At 35.0% G+C, this 17,405-nt stretch overlaps 1 protein-coding gene across 1 annotated transcript in view; it reads right to left on the bottom strand.

The window, feature by feature from the left end:
* Window positions 1–17,405, bottom strand: part of IPMK (inositol polyphosphate multikinase) — a 41,937-nt gene that overhangs the window by 13,667 nt on the left and 10,865 nt on the right. The window contains exons 2-4 of the mRNA XM_057736917.1: window positions 16,182–16,267; window positions 10,674–10,770; window positions 3,750–3,922 (exon numbers count right to left, since the gene is read on the bottom strand). Coding sequence (XP_057592900.1) covers window positions 3,750–3,922; window positions 10,674–10,770; window positions 16,182–16,267 — 356 coding nt within the window. The remainder of the gene's footprint in view (window positions 1–3,749; window positions 3,923–10,673; window positions 10,771–16,181; window positions 16,268–17,405) is intronic.

Consider the following 17,405-nt stretch of genomic DNA (forward strand, 5'->3'; position numbering starts at 1 on the left):
ATGCACATAATAATTTGTACATGAATGTTCACAAGAGCATTATTAATAATAGCCCAAGAGTGGAAACAATTCAAAGTCGACCACAAACAAATGGATAAACAAAATGTGGTATATCCACACAACAATAAAAAGGAATAAAATACTGATTTATGCTAACAACATGGACAAACTCTGAAAACATTACTGGAAGACCACCTATTGTATTGTATTGTATTGTATTGTATTGTATTGTATTGTATTGTATTGTATTGTATTGTATGACTCTGCTTATACGAAATGTCTAGAAGAGGCAAAGCTATGGAGTCAGAAAGATAGAGGTGTCTGCATCTGGGGGTTGGCAGTTGGAAGGAAATGAGTGATTGCTAATAGGTATGGCATTTCTTTTGGGGTGATGAAAAAGTTCTACAGTTAAATGCGGTGATGGCTGCCCAATTCTGTGAATACACTAAAACCAATTAATTGTATACCTTAAATGAGTGAACTGAATGGTGTATAAATTATATCTCAATAAAAATCCTATTAAAAATATAAACAGAGGAACTTCTATTTGTCTGGGGAAACAACACAACCCAGGAGAGCAAAATCACACAGTGCCTTATTTATTTATCCTGTATATATATATCTTAAAGGCAACGGAAACTCACTGAAGAGTTTTAAGCTGGGGAATGTCACAATTAGACAAACATTTTGCAATGTTTGGAGAATAGACTGGAAGAAAGCAAAACTGAAACTGAGAGTTCACTAGTCTAGAGAGGAATAATTTTGACAATGGGACTCAGGTGCTTGGGATTAAGATCAAGAGGATTGATGGATGGCTCTGAGAGGAGAAACTATGAAGTTTCTCCCTCATAAAACTGGACATACGATGATGCCATTTATTGAAGCAGAGAATAACAGAGATTTGCTGCTACTGTTGTGGTTGTTATTTTGCAGGAGGCAAGTAAGTCAGTTTCTTACATATTAGTCCTAGATGTCTTTAAGTTATCCAAGTAGGGCTTCCCTGGTGGCGCAGAGGTTTAAGAGTCCACCTGCCAAAGCAGGGGACATGGGTTCAAGCCCTGGTCCAGGAAGATCCCACACGCCACAGAGCAACTAAGCCCATGCACCACATAGCTACTGAGCCTGTGCTCTAGAGCCTGTGAGACACAGCTACTGAGCCTGCATGTCACAACTACTGAAGCCCACGTGTCATAACTACTGCCTGCATGTCACAACTACTGAAGCCCATGTGCTTAGAGCCCATGCTCTGCAACAAGAGAAGCCACCACAATGAGAAGCCCTCACAACGCAACAAAGAGTAGCCTCCACTCACCACAACTAGAGAAAGCCCATGTGCAGCAATGAGGACCCAATGCAGCCAAAAATTAATAAACTAATTAATTTTTTAAAAAGTTATAAAGTTAAATGCCTATATAGATTAGGAAATCAAAGAAAAACCAGAGGCTGAAGTTTGGGAGTTATCAGTGTAAGTGAAACTGAACCAATGAGAACAATGGATGCTAGTTAGGAAGAAACAGAAAAAAGAGGGAGGTAGCAAAATGCAACTAAGTGGAATATCTCAATATTTAAAGTACAAACAGAAAGAAATGAACTGGCAAGGAAGACTGCAAAGTTGTCTTAGGAAAAAAACAGGAGACGGTGTAGTGTTATGGACACAGAAAGGAATGTTTCAAGGAGGATCTAGTCAAGTGTTGAAGGCTGCTTTTCAAAGTGAAGTAAGATGAGTAATGAAAAATGCCATTTGGATTTAGTGACATGAAGACACCATTAGGGACCTTCATGAGGCACCAATCTGTTGGCATGATGAAGCCAAAGCCGGATTAGAATGGGTTGAAGAATACTGAGTGGGAAGGAAGACAACAGAAACAAATATAACTAGTTTGGATGCAAAGGGGAAACAATTTAAATACACTGCCAGAGAGCAGAGCAGGATAAAGGTGCATTTTAATTTTTTTTTAAATTGAGAGTGATTTGAACATATTTAAAACAAAAGGAAAAGAGTAAAGAGAGAAGTTGGAGATATAAAAAGACAAGAGAGAATCAACAATATTAGGTTCCTGAAGAGGTGAGAGAGAATGAGATCCAGAGGACATAGGGAAGGGCTGTCCTTAGACAGGAGGATGAAAAATTCTTCAATGTGACAGGAAGGGAATAAAGAGGAAATGAAAGCAGTTGCAGGTTAGGTATGTACATCTGTTAGCAGGAAATTAAAGGAAATCCTGTGTGATGGCTTATTTTTTCTGAAGCAGAAGGCAAAGTTATCTGCTAAAAGAGAGAAGGAAAGTGGGAGGGTGAGAGATTTGAAAACAGTGAAGGTTTAAATAGCTGCCCAGCCAGATTCCCGTGAGATGTTTATTCTTTGTTTTTTTTTTTTTTTTACCATTATTCCATCACCCTTTTCCCCTTTACTATATACACACATTTAATTAGAGTTTTCTAAAATGAAATAACTGTATCAGTAATTTCTTTGGTTTTATTTACAATCAGACCACCAAATTCAACTGCGCTGTTATAATTATCACAGTAACAATTCATTTATAATGCTTCCTACAGTTTAAAACTCAAAAGGAAGACTGTACATCATCTTACATGATAAATTTCAAAACGACCCATAATGTTTATATAGAAGCAGTAATTTACCACATATACAAATTTTACCTCCACACATCTAGAAGGCATACCATTCCATGTTACTTAACGTGGCACACTGTTTGCAAAGACGGCCTCAACATCCTTGTGCATACTGACATCTGTATTGTGACTTCCCTATTCCCACCAACAGAAGTGGAGTCTTCTCATCCCTATCAGTGTGGACTGGCCCTGTGATATACTTTGAGCTATAAAATTCCACAGAAGTGACTTCCTAACCTAGATTTCAACAGGCCTTGTAGCTCTCACTTTTGCCTTTCTGGAATGTAGTACACAAAGAAGCTCTAGTTAGCCTTCTGGAAGATGAGGAACCTCATGGGAAAAGGTTCAGCCAACAGTTAGTACCAACTTGTAGACATAAGAGTGAGGTCAGGGACTTCCTAGGTGGTGCAGTCGTTAAGAATCCACCTTCCAATGCAGAGGACACAGGTTCGATCCCTGGTCCAGGAAGATCCCACATGCCGTGGAGCAACTAAGCCTGTGCTCCACAACTACCGAGCCTGTGTTCTAGAGCCCGTGAGCCACAACTATTGAGCCCATGTGCCGCAACTACTGAAGCCCGCAGACCTAGAGCCCGTGCTCTGCAACAAGAGAAGCCACCGCAATGAGAAGCCTATGCACCACTATGAGGAGTAGCCCCATTCGCCGCAACTAGAGAAAGCCCGTGCGCAGCAACAAAGACCCAATGCAGCCAAACATTAATTAATTAATTAATTTTTAAAGATGTGTTTGCATCTACCTGCCAACTTTTAAAATAACAGTTGAGAGATATCCCTGTGAGGGATATCTCTTTTCTCATTGGAAAATCATAAATGTCACATTCACTTATGTTATTTATTTCACACCTATACTTAAAACTTCTTTAAAACAAAGTTATCAAAGCCTTGAGGTTCAGCCATTCATTTACTCATTAATCATGTACTGTGTATCAGAATAATTCCTGACACTGTCCATATACCAGTGAACAAAAAAGGTAAAAATCTATGCCTGTACTGGGGAATTATGGATAACCTAACTCCAAAATATAAGTGACATCTATAATTTTCAAAGGAAGAACATGTAACGAGAAATGTGTATATTACACTAAAAATCACTCTTACCCTCATGCCAAGCACCAAGAACCCAATCTCTTCCATTAATGGGTACTTGCTGACCTGTTGCTGAATCTTCTCAGATGAAGCAAAAGGATCATAGCTTTTCCGCCCTATCTTTACATCCATTATACAGGGCTTATTAAATTTATGGGTCACATCTTCCAGTTTTAGGTATAAATCTGTTATTAAAGAAAAACCCTAATTAGTAACAGGAAAACATATTACTACTCAAGGGAAAACAAAAACGAGGAAATCTTAAAAAAGAGAAAAAAGTTAAAACAAATCCAGAGTCAACAATTATTATTACTCCACCTGAAGGGGGTGGGGGGGAGAGACTGACCAACAAATTTATAACAGGTATAAATATCACAGAGAAACTCTTGCAGGAGATGGAATAAATAATATTCAACCATAAGCAAAAGGTATGAATTAGATAATGCTTCCAAGGACACTAAAACGGCAATAAGATTATTTTAAAGGCTGTCCCAGAATACACTTTCTTTTTGAATATAATTTATACCATATATGCCTCAGCAGATATCTTAGTATTTTTAATAATTTTTGTCTTCATTTAAAATTAGTAACAGGAGTGAATCCTTCCCACAGAGGATACAACAGGTACAGTTTAAGAAAGGCAAATCAATTCAAATGATGGTCACTGCCAAATATATATTCTAGTCTTACTAGTCCCAAAGGAAAAACAAATAGCCTGCTTTTTAGGACACAAGAAATTCTCAAAAATTCATCTGCAAATAACTTTGGCATCCTGTATACATCTTCCCCCAGAAAACTATCACAAATGGATATTCAAGTAAAAAACTATAAACATCCCAGTTAACACACACTGTAGCTGACCTTACAGTTTTACCTTGAAAATAAGAGTCCAGGTATACTGAGGGAAAGAAGTAAGGAAAGAAATTCTTCCCCCACTTCCTAAGTGAATGAATCTTCCCAAAGTTCTGGATGAGATCATAATTTTCAGTTATGAATGTAACAAGAAGCACTTCTCGTAAAAACGTTTCCTCGAAGACAGAAGAGATTATATTTTCTTTTAATCAAAGTAATAAGGTTGTACTTTTTTAAATAAAGTAAATAAAATAAATTTATTTTAAAAAATGTTATCCCTTAGTCAAAGGAAAATGGGGAGAGGGAGGATTATAACTTTGTAGAACTAGGTAAAGTCAAGTGACAAAAAAGGAACTGCAGCCTAAGAGACCAACACTGGCAGAAATAAGAAGGAGCATGACACATTTTAAAGAAAGTTTCTAACAAATGGACATCTTCAACAGGATAAGAGAAAATAAAAGGTTTGGACACAGACATGAACTTGCTGACAGTGAAAAGTAATGAGACAAGTAGGAATATCCTGATCAAGAAACTGGAACCCACCCATTTCTGTGCTTTAAAAGATAACCACAGGAGGGGAGGAGAAGACGGGGAAGGAGTAGCACAGGACAGCCCCCTTCAGATTCTCTCTTCCCATCTTCAGCTACCTTGAGTAAAAGGGAAGGAAACAGATTCAACGTCTCCCTAAAGTTGTGTAAAAAATTCAGTAACAAGGCTTCCATCTCAAGTATCAGAAGACTAATTAGATCCTAACATGGAAAATCATTAGCATTCACAAATTTATCATCATTAATTTCCATAACTCAAGAAACCCTAAATGCCTTACTGAGGTGAGGCTATGCATGGGAGTATAAAGATAGTGTATAAACCTAGCTAACTATCACAGCATCTATAGTTCAGTGTAGGGTTATTATTTTCTACTTGCCAATTTGGTAGTGATTAAAAACAAACAATACACTGTTTTTTGTAATAAGATAGAGAAATGATAGAAGCTAGAGTAGAGACTTTGCAAATCTGAATATAAAATCCCTATTTCTTCCTTCTCTTGGGAAGAAGAAAAACACAAATGCAAACTCTTAAAGTAGGAATACAATAAATGTTTGCTGAAAGAATCAATGCCCTTGACTGCCCTTCTCATTCTTACTGCCCAGGGGGATTTTGCATTTATCCTTCCTCATCCTGTAGTAAATTGAGCCATTCCTTCAGTAACCGGGCTTAAGAATCATCAGTTTTATTTGACATTTATTTTGACTAGACAAAGTGCTTTTCTTCATCTAGCTTTCAGGTTCTTGATGTTTTATATGACTGGAATTACCAAATAACTGCTAAATTATTGATTAGTAGCCTTAAGTTAATAATCCTTACATTTAAGGCCTACTGAGAGTTGGTTTAGTGTATTCTTTTAGTTCTCTGGCCTTGATTTTTTTTTAAGTGAAAAGCAAGATTTTGAGATTCTCATTTCTCTTTCCCTCTAAGTTATTTTTTAAAAAAAATCAAACCCTGCTATTAGCAAATTATTTCAGTGGAAGACAGCTCAATTCAAAGTAGGTTAATCTCAAGACTTAATAACTTAAATGATCAAAGGCATTTTACTACAGGGGAGCCTAATTTATAAGGCAATGCTACAGACTTGATAACAAAGGCCACTTTTTCAGCTAAGCCCCTCTGGTTATAGTGGAGCAATATATTTCAATTTTTAGGTATACAGAAAATATGTTCTAAAACTCATCTCCACAATCTGATGGATTAAGAATAAGATAATGGTCTATCTGGAATAGTTTAGGTTTGTTTTGACCAAGGTCAAGGGAATAAATTAAACTACATTAATATGATGTTTGGAAAATAATTATGACTATTTGATATGATGTAACTTGTAAGTATACGTTTTGAATATTAAAAAATGAAGAGAGCTGATTTTTTCATATATACACACACATATGCATATTTGTATAAATCATAAAGATAGCAAAATAACTACATTTACTTTTTAAAATTCTTAAAAGCTCTATTTAGGACAACAGATCCTGATGAAGCCAGTCTGTCAGAAGTCTAAGGACTGGCATTTGTGAACCTCAGAGCTAAAAGATATTCCATTAAGCTTAGTCTTGGTATTGGTATAATAAATAACAAGTATTTATTTCATAAATACATGGATCTCATTACAAGAGGTCACACTGACTACAAGTATTGTTTAGTTTAATGGGCTATGGCCACAGAGATAAATCTGTTATTTACCTATTAATTTATGGAAAATGTATATACAATTTCTATAGTTCCTTAATTTTTTGAGGTAAAAATCATGAAAATAACTACCAGGTATTCCAAAGTACACCACTTCATGTGCTACAAACAGGTTATTAAGTAAGACTTCTCAGTGGCTATACCAATGATATGGTTAACATGCTCAAACTATTTATATATTTCATGCTATTGATGACAGATGTTACTATGAATGAAAAAGCTTTTCTATTTTAAATATATTTTCTATTTAAATATATACAATTAAATATAATTATTTTAAATATTAATATAAATACCTATATTATTAAGTATAATATTAAGTATTAATATAATACAAAATTATATTAATGGATTTTATATATATAATATATTGTATATATAATATATGTTAATATATTATATATTAATATAATATAAAACACTTATATTGCTTTCTAATACATTAAACATAAAAAAAAATTCTACTGCTAGAATATAGTCCTGACACTCTAAGTGAAAAAAGGCAGAAAAATAAAAACAATTTAAAAAAAAATTTGAAATACTGTGGAAAAACTGAAAAACCTACAAATAATTACACAGTAAAGATGAAATAACTAGTTCCTTTAAAGGAAAGACAAGGATGAAGACATTTATGGAGGTGAAGGAAGACTTATTCAGATCCCCTTAATGAATATTATTGATTGTATAAATCATTAGAATATGGGTTCCAAGTTTCATCACATTCTTCTCCACCATATCTAGGTATTGGCTACCATCTTCATTTCTGAACCTCCCAAGGAGAAAAGGCCTGGTGGTGAATCCCTGCCCGTCAATGAAGCCAAATGGGAAAACAGAGGAAGTCTTGCTTCTGTTTTTCACATCAATCATCAGCTATTTCTGAGAGCAACAGAAGCTGAAAGTAAAAGGAATTATAAATAGAAGAGACCTTGAGCCTCCAAATGTGGGGTAAAGGGGTAGAAAGGGAACAGCTTATTTCAGTCCATGCTTCCTGAAACTTGACTAGTAGCTAGATCCAGAAACCTACCAATAAATGAGTGGAGATTACATTTGAGAACTCTCAATTTGCTCACACCTACTTGAAGACACTTTTACATTCCTCCAAGTAACTATCAAAAGGCTTTTGATGGTACGTGTAGTAGGTATCTACGTGGTTAAACACAAGTAAAATGAGATTTAATATGTATAACTAGCCTCAAATCTTCAAATGTAATTGCTAACAAATGTTTTTACCTTTAAAAAAAACAAAAAACAAACCAACTGGTCATGTTCTAAGGTTTGTTAATGGTGATGATTGTATAACTCTACAAATATAAAAAAAATTACTGAATTGTACACTTTAAATGGATGAGTTTTATGGTACATAAATGATAACTCAGTAAAACTGCCATAAAAAATTTAAAAGAAAAAAACCCTTATTGGTCAGCACATCCTTCATGCTTCTCTTAAGCAACAAGAACTTGCTGAGCAAACTGGCAGTACTTTCTACATTTTATAACTCTGGATTCTAAGAATTATACAAAGCTGTATAAAACTCTACCTTCAGCACTTAAGAAAAGATGCTCAAATAAAAAGAGAAAAAAAACAGTTGAGAAATAATTTGTCGTTAATTTAATACTATGTAAAGTTCAGTAATGCAAACCACACTTTTCTACTAAAATTTAAGAAAATATTTGTTTTCATGATCCCGTAGGCTAAAGATGTCAAAAGTTTCCCATCTTATATTTGTTTCATTTACAATCAAAATGATAAAAACAGAAAAATGATTCCACGAACTCTCTAGCAAAATCAAAGCTGAGCAATTTGTATGCGCAACAGTTTTATCTAACTCCTTCAAGAACTAAAAAATTGGAAAAGGAGTTCCCTGGTGGTCCAGTGGTTATAACTCTGCACTTTCACTGCTGTGGCCTGGGTTCAATCTCTGGTGGGTTCAATCTCTGGTCGGGGAACACCTGCACGCCGTGAGACACAGCCAAAAAAAATTGTTTTTTAGTTTTAAAAAGCAAATTAAAATATTTGTTTTAAAAATTGGAAAGGAATAGGAAATTCCCTGAGGCAACTGTTGGTATTACAGGACCACTTTAAATACGTATACTTCTATTTACATTTTCTCCTCTCTTTTCTCATTTTCCTCTCCTCATTTTTTCATCTCAGTAGCACTGCATTTATATTCAAATAAGAGTATTAGAGTTTACAAAGCATTCTCACATAATATAACGTGCATCTTCACAATGCTACCTAATATTATTTTCAATTTACAGAAGAAAAAGTGGAGCTCAAAAAGGTTAACAGAGTCGGTGGAAGTTCACAAAATTTGGAAATAACCAACGTAGCAGCCAAGTCTTCAAAGTTACTGCTCTACAATACATTAGCGTAGGTGTCCCTCAAGATTATTTGGTATTGAAGACCAAAAAGGCTGTTGATTGCAAGTAAGTAATTTTTAAATCATGTGCTAGTAATCCTAAATTATAAAATGTTACTTGCAATTAAAATATTTCTTTCTTTTACTCAAATTCTCTCTGTATAGTCTGTTTTTCAAAATAATGATGCTGTTTGCTCAGTTATTCTACCCTCCCCCCCAATCTTTCGTTTTTTGGCTGCAGTGCCTGAGATGTGGGATCTTAGTTCCCTGACCAGGGATTGAACCTGTGCCCCCTGCAGTGGAAGCACAGAGTCCTAACCACTGGATCTCCAGGGAATTCCCTCTACCCCTTCTAAATAATTTTTTAAACTGAGCTTTTAACTATCTAGATATCTAATCTAGCCTGAGGCTAGATTAAATAAGGGAAAGGAAGGGAAGGTGAAAGAAAGAGGCAAGGAAAGAAAGGGGGAAGGGAAGGGAAGGGAAGGGAAGGGAGGGCGAGGGGCAGGGACAGGAGGGGAGGAGAGCAAAGCAAAGCTTACCACATGCAACTGAAGTACAAAAGAATCTTAAATACCCTGGGGAACCATTGATTTACTATCATCTGAGGATACTCACGGGGAGATACGCTGATTCTTTATCAATAAAACTTAGCGCAAGTAGTGAAGGAGTAGAAGGGAGACAAAGAACTGAGGAAAAGAACAAGCTCAAACTGGAGTCCCCTTCTCTTCCTGTTCTCAAAATGTGGTTCAAGCACAATCTACATCAAAAAAAACTTGAAGCTTTCATTTAACAAGCATTATCACTAGACTCCAACACAAATTTCCATAATCAAAATGCCTGGGAGTTGAGCCTATTAATTTGCATTTTAACAAGCCTATGGGTTATTCTTAAATTCAGTCAAGTTTGAAACTCTTCCCTCATTCATGAATCTTCCTCAATTGTTAGCAGTCATGCTACCAGTTTAACTGAATTGTCTGCTCTGTCAAAGGCCTTAATGTGGCAAATATGTTTCAAGTATTAACAAAGAAATGCTATGCCCTTACATAGATCATTTTGTCCTCTAACTATGAAACTTACTAGTATTTTTTAAAAGATTGCTATTTAAAGTGTGCAGGTAGGGAATGCATGAGTTGAGACAGAAGATATGGAGGAAGGTATACAAAGAAAATATTTTTCTTGATTTCTTTTTTCAAAATGGGGAAAGAAATTGCTCAATATGTTTGGGAAAAAGAACATCTGTAAATTAATACAGTATATATATTTTCAATTATAAGAGATTGGTCATTAATTTGTATTGTATATGCCATCAAGAAACTGGTTATGAAAAGCAAAATTAATAAGTTTTCTTTAATGAAGAAGAGAGTAGTAAGAAAAATGCTTATATTCTGTTTTTATAATACTCGGCTTAATCTTATTTAAGCTTCTTAAAAAGCAACTCTCATGAATTAAGACTAAAATATGGATTTTAAAGAAAAGATTACCATTTGGTGCAGTGGGAGGTGACCAGATGCCATAATATTTTGGCAAATATTTTCGTAGCTCTAAAAGAACACCATCAGTGCAATCAGCAGCATAAACCTGAAACAAAGAGAAACATAACATTTGCATGTTAGTTTCTTATAATGCTTTATTTATAAGTGCCCCACACATTTCTCAAATAACACAATACTGCTGAATCATAATTTATCTGGTATGAGTTTTACCTGGAAGTAAATCTGGGGATAAAAAAAGATTACTATGTGTCTCCAATGAAAAACTGTGTATTGTTTAGAGCACATCCTCCTCGGTTATCTAATCTAGCCTTTCACTGTCCTTGAGCTATTTTATAACAAAGTAAGTTGTACATAATTCTTACCAAATGCAAAAGAATTTTTGTCCATGGACGATATGTAAATAAATAAATCCTGGCCAGAAGGGGGTCAACTGACTTCCCTCCAGCTCCCCTAAAAGGAGAGAGTTTACAAGTGTTCTTAAGTACACTCATTCACCTCCCCTTTATGCCAAATAAATTTGTGCTTCTTTGACTTCTCTTTTGAACCAGTTTTAACATCTGCCTAGTTCCCTCATTAAATAATTTAATGAAAAAAATAAATAATTTAATGAGTTTAACAAAAGTCTTTACCATGCATTTCTTTTATATTTGTAAGGTATAATTGTGATTTTACCTTAAAAAAAAAAAAGTATTGTAACAGGGAAGAGTTAAATTGGACTCAAGGTTGGATCTGTTTCTTTGACTTAACCTTTGCTTTTCGTTGCTTTCGTTATTATAATCATACATAATGGCCTGCCTCAGAGAACCCTGCCCACCTGTAAATGGCTGCAGGAAAGAAGAAATTAACACATCCCCTCCCCAAGGCTAGTCATTCCCAGAGATGCTTTGCAAGACTGATAACCCTTTTTACTTTTACTTTGCAAGGCCCCTCTCTCTCTCTTCTGCCTCCTTACTTTACTTCCTCACTGCCTCTCCCTCTCTGATTCTATAAAATAAACTGGCACCCAGACCCAATAAGATGGTTTTTTGGAGACACTAGCCTGCCATCTTCTCGGTCTGCCAGCTTTCTGAATAAAATTGTATTCCTTGCCTCAACATCTCGTCTCTGATTCACTGGCACGCTTGGACTTTGCTTGGACTTGGTAACAGTATCATTTAACTCAATGTAAGTCTAACTATTGCTCATTTAATTTTTTGATTTATACCCAGTAATAATTCTAGAAAAGACTAGAAATATCCAGATATATTGGAACTAGATTCTTAATTTTTTCCCGAGAAAAGGAAAGAAAGAAAATATTTTTGTTTTAAAAACAACTTGGTAGACACCTTACCCCATTAACTCTTGCCAAATAAGCTCTACCTAACTATCCAAAACCATTTAAGTTTACTCATGTAAAATGCTCATGAAATCTCAGTATCAGAATTCTAATTATATATATCAAACCACATTTATCTCAAGTAGTTACATACAACATAATTCTACAGAATAAATTCAAGTATGGCAGAAACTCACCAAATATCCACGATACATTTTATTGGGTTGGCCAAAAAGTTTGTTCCAGTTTTTCCGTAACATCTTACAGAACCTAAAAGAACTTTTTGGCCAACCCAATATTTTTCAGCTTCTCCTATTGAAATGTGAGTAGAAGAGATATTAGTCACTTCTGGGCCAAGGTAATTAAGAGCAGAGTGAACCTTATCATCCCTCTGTTCCTGGCACAATGACAGTGAGGGCACAGAGTATTCCTGATGATCTAACAACAAGATGGAGGAATCAAGTATATCTCTATGTACTTACTTGAAGAAGTCCAAGATATATTTATTAAGTGAAAAGATAAAAGAACTGTAAGAGTCGAAAGGTAAACTTTCTCTTCTTACTTTATATATTTTTTTAAAGTAGCAAGACTGGTATGTACCGCAACATGCCAAACAAGATAACCTAAAATACTTTCTACCTAGAAATGTAGGATAACATATGATAAATATTTTCTGAAACACATAACTGAGCTCCCAAGGTTAAAAAGGAAATTCTACAGGGATCTAAAATAAAGGTGAAACCCAAAGTGCTAAGCTAAGCAGTCATGTTTGGGCTCACAGAGGTCCACTCTGAAGACTTGAACTGAAGGATATCTGAACTCAGGGACCAGTCACGGATGAGAATAGAGCAACTATACTGAAACAAGGCGAGTAAATAACAATGCTTTGGCCAAGCTGATAGAGAATAAGAGAAAAACAGCAAATAATATCAGGAATTAAAAGGGAGTCATAACTAAACTAGTACAGCATTTCAAAAAATACTATGAAGGACTCTGCCAGCTGTGTTAATTATGTAAAACTTATAAATCTATATTTTACTATCACATTAACAAAGTAAAAAATCAAGACATTTAAGAAACTGAATCATTAGTTTAAAAATATATCCCTTCCCAGGAAAGAGAGAAAAAAAAGGATGGAAAAGACGAAAGGAAGAAAAAGACAGCGATAACAGGCCACTCTGATGAATTTACAGGTTAAGTTTTAACAAGCCTTTAAGGAACAAAATCCTTATCTGATACAAATTCTTCCACAAAATAGAAATGCTTCTCAACTCATTTTATGAAGCTAAAAGAAACCCAATATCAAAACCAGACAAGGACAATATGTGAAGAAAATAATAGTTCAACCTCATTTATGAGTATAGCTGGAAAAAAATCTTAAATAAAAAACACTAACAAAATCCAGTAATGCACATTATTAAAAAACAAATTAAAAAAAAACATGTCCAAGCAGGTTTATTTCAAAAATGAAAGATAATGTAATATTAGAAATCTATTATGGCATTTACCACATTAACAGATTAAAAGAGGAAACATATGACCATTTCAATAGATACAGAAAAGGTAGCTGAAAAATATTCAATACCCATTCATATTTTGTTTCTTGGATGTTATATATCTTCCCCTTCTATAAGAAGCTCATTTGAATTGACTGCATCAAGGGGGGTTCCTTGCCCTCTTGCCATTATCTCTTCCTGGTACAAGAGACTGGAGGGTAGGAGAAGAGTTGAGGTCAGCTTATTTACTTCTCTAGTTCCCTCCTTATCAGTTCAAGACTTCTCATAAAGTTACCTTCCCTGAGTTTCAGCAACCACTCCCTCTCCTGGCCAATCAGGCCCAGGGATGGTATGGCCTTATCTCTTGCAGGTGGCCTTAAACTCTGACTACACCTTTGTAAACAGTCCTTATATTAAACTGACAGAATGCACCATCTGTTGCTTGACAGAATCTTGACTCACAAGGAAAGCAATTTCCTTAATCTGGGGAGAAGTACCTCTCAAAAACTTAGATTGAAAGTCACACTTTAATGGGGAAATGTAAGAAGCACTTCTAAATGAGAGGAAGATGCTCCCACCATTGCTTCAATTCAGCACTGAACTAGAGTCCCTGACAGAAGTATGTGGATTCAAAAGGGACAAACAAAACTTCCAATCACAGAAGATGTAACCATCTATACAGAGAACAACTAGAACTGTTAGAAAGTCTCAGATAAATATAAGTTAATAAGATTTCAGGGACTTCCCTGGCCATCCAGTGGTTAAGACTCCATGCTTCTACTGTAAGGGGCATGGTTTCAATTCCTGGTCAGGGAACCAAGATCCCACATGCCTCGTAGTGCAGGCAAAAAAAAAAAAAAAGAGTTCAGCAAGATTACTATATATAAGAACACTATACAAATACCTATTTCATTCTTGTGTACTAGCAATCACTGAAAAACTTAATTCAAAAAAATACTATTTACAATAGAAGCAAAAAAATAAGGTACCTAGAATAAATTCAGCAAATTATGTGCAGGACTTTTACGGAGTAAATATAAAATATTTTCCTCAAAAAAGACGCAGTGTTAGTAGTGTTAGCATATTCTAGAGCCAGACTATGTATGTTCAAATCAAGTGGCCATCATTAACTACGTGAATGATCTTGGTCAAATTATTTAAACTAATTATGCCTTAGTATAAAATGAGGATAATAATAGTACCTAACTCACAGGATACTGTTAAACAAGTTAATGGTGGTAAAGCACTACAGCAGTACTTTTTCGGTTTGCATTGTTTTTTTGCACTAAATTTAAGAGCTAAAGTTATAAAGTTCTTAAAAGAAAACATAAGCATAAACCTTCATAACCTTAAATATGACACCAAAAGTCTGCACTTCAAGGCACACTAACAAGAAAGTGAAAGGACAATCCAAAGAATAAGAGAAAATACATACAAATCACATATCTGATAAGAGATTTGTATCTAAAATATGGAAAAAAGTAAAAACCCAATGAAAAAATGAGCAAAAGATTTAACTAGACATTACTCCAGAGAAGATATAGACATGGCCAATAAGTACATGAAAAGATGCTCAACATCATTAGCCATTAGGGAAATGAAAATCAAAATGAACCACAATAACATTAACACTTCACACTCACCTGAATGCCCATTTAAAAAAAAAACAAAAGAAAAACTAACAAGTGTTGGTGAAGATATGGAGAAAGTGGAACCCTCATATATTAGTGGTGAAATAGTGCAGCCACTTTGGGAAACACTTTGATAGTTCCTCAATTTGTTAAGTGTAGAATTACTCTATGACCCAGCAAGTCCATGCCTGGGTATATATCTAAAAGAACTGGAAACAGGCACTCAAACAAATACTTACATATGAATGTTCATAACAGCACTATCTACAAAAGCCAAAAGATGGAAACAATCCAAACGTCCTTCGGTGAATGAATGGATAAACAAAATGTGGTTATGTAAGCATAATGGAGTATTACTCAGCCATAAAAAGGAACAATGCACTAATGCATACCACAAACCTTAAAAACATGCTCAACACAAGAGGCTAGACACAAAAAGCAACATATTGTGAAACTCCAATTACATGAAATACCCTAAATAGCTAAGTCCATAGAAGACAGATTGGCAGGGATTGGGGGAAGGGAGGAATAGGACATCATGGGCTTAATGGGTACAGGGTTTTCTTTTGTGTGATGAAAATGTTTTGTGACTAGAGAGCGATGGCAGTTGCAAAACACTGTGAATGTTCTGAAAAGTATTACTAGTAATATGGTTAATTAGATGTTAAGTGTCCCCTTTCCCCACTACCCTCCTTTGGAGTTGCACAGCACACATCAGCACATTCTAGGCTCTAAGAAATCCTATAGTAAAAACAATTATTTAAACTCAGCATTTCTGAGAAACAGAAACGGTCTCTCAGCTAAGCATTTTTGAAAATGTAGGTCACAACCCATCAGTTGAAATCAATTTAGTAGATCAAATCTTTAAAAAATGAAGTTGAATATAAAATACTAGACTGCATAGGCAAAGATAAGCATTGTATTCCTTGAAGCTTTTGTTTCAGTCACATACACAGTATATTAAGACGTTGTCAAATGTATTTTTTACTGAGTCATCACCAGAAAACTATGAAAAATTCTTTGAATACAACAAAACAACTCTTACCTCACTTACCATATTATAGAATTCCAGCTCTCTTGGACCCCTTGGAGGTGGTTGCAACTGTTTCAAAACTGTGCCATCTGGATGTTGCAGTATACCTACAGAACAAAAATCGGGTATTTTAAAATAGTTTAAGTAAGAGTGTATCTTGCATCACAGATTTGTTCCTAAAGTTACAGATAAACCACTTCCATAAATTTAAGGGTTTCCTTTTACTTATTTCAGAAATTTTAAACATTCAACCAACATATTTCAGTGCTTGTCATATGCAAAGCACCAGAACACAAACTCTAAACAGCTTGGTTTTACTTTCTCCAACCACTGTTCCCCTTATAGCCCCCTCAGACTTTCTAATAAATAGAACACGTAAATTTTTACAGAAATTCTTCAGTAATAGACTTTCCAGGAGATCTTTATTTACAGTTAAATAAGAAGTAAGTTAAAAGCAGTAGCATAAACTGGTCCCACTTTTATAGGCAAACAAAAAAATGTTAACAATGGTTCTATATGAATTTCCTACTTTGTAATTTTAAGTTTTTCTCATCTGTTACGAGAAAGCAACTAAAAATTTTTCCTGATTCAGATGCACTGTGTACAGCTGTACAGACAGCATGAGCGCATGTAGCCAAGGGGAAAAGTGGAGGCTGAAATCAGGCACCAAGCCTAGAGCAGAAAGGGGTAACTTCTGATAATATGCCCACTCAAAGGGGAAACCTTTCTCTAAAGCCATTTTACACACACACACACACACACACACACACACTCTAACATTGGCCCTGTCACTATGCCATGAAGATACATGCCCAAGTTTATATGTTAAAATCTTAAATTTTCATATTTTGAGATTTCATAAAATCATGCTAGTTAGAACACAACAGAGCTCAAATAAATCTATCTACAATTTTGATAAAATATGCCACTTAAGTTTCTATTTCTTTTGGCAGTGTCAGGAATTTTTAATCATAACAAAAATGCAGAGTTTAATCAACAGAAGCAGGAAGTATCAACTTAAGAGATACAGTAATCAAGTTTACTTGTTTTAAGTCCTAGTTATAAGGTAAAGGTTAATCCATATGGATAAGATTGGTTGGTAAGCAGTCAAAAGATTTTGGGACTTCAAGGAGCAGTAATATAGCTAAACGTTACTATAGAGAAATTCTGTTCCCAAAGCCTGGGATGTAGAACAAGAAAAGCCTTCACTCCCATAGTAACAGATATTTTCAGTGGGCTAATGAA

This window comes from Hippopotamus amphibius, chromosome 5, assembly GCF_030028045.1.
Source record: "Hippopotamus amphibius kiboko isolate mHipAmp2 chromosome 5, mHipAmp2.hap2, whole genome shotgun sequence".
In the NCBI taxonomy this organism is placed as follows: domain Eukaryota; kingdom Metazoa; phylum Chordata; class Mammalia; order Artiodactyla; family Hippopotamidae; genus Hippopotamus; species Hippopotamus amphibius.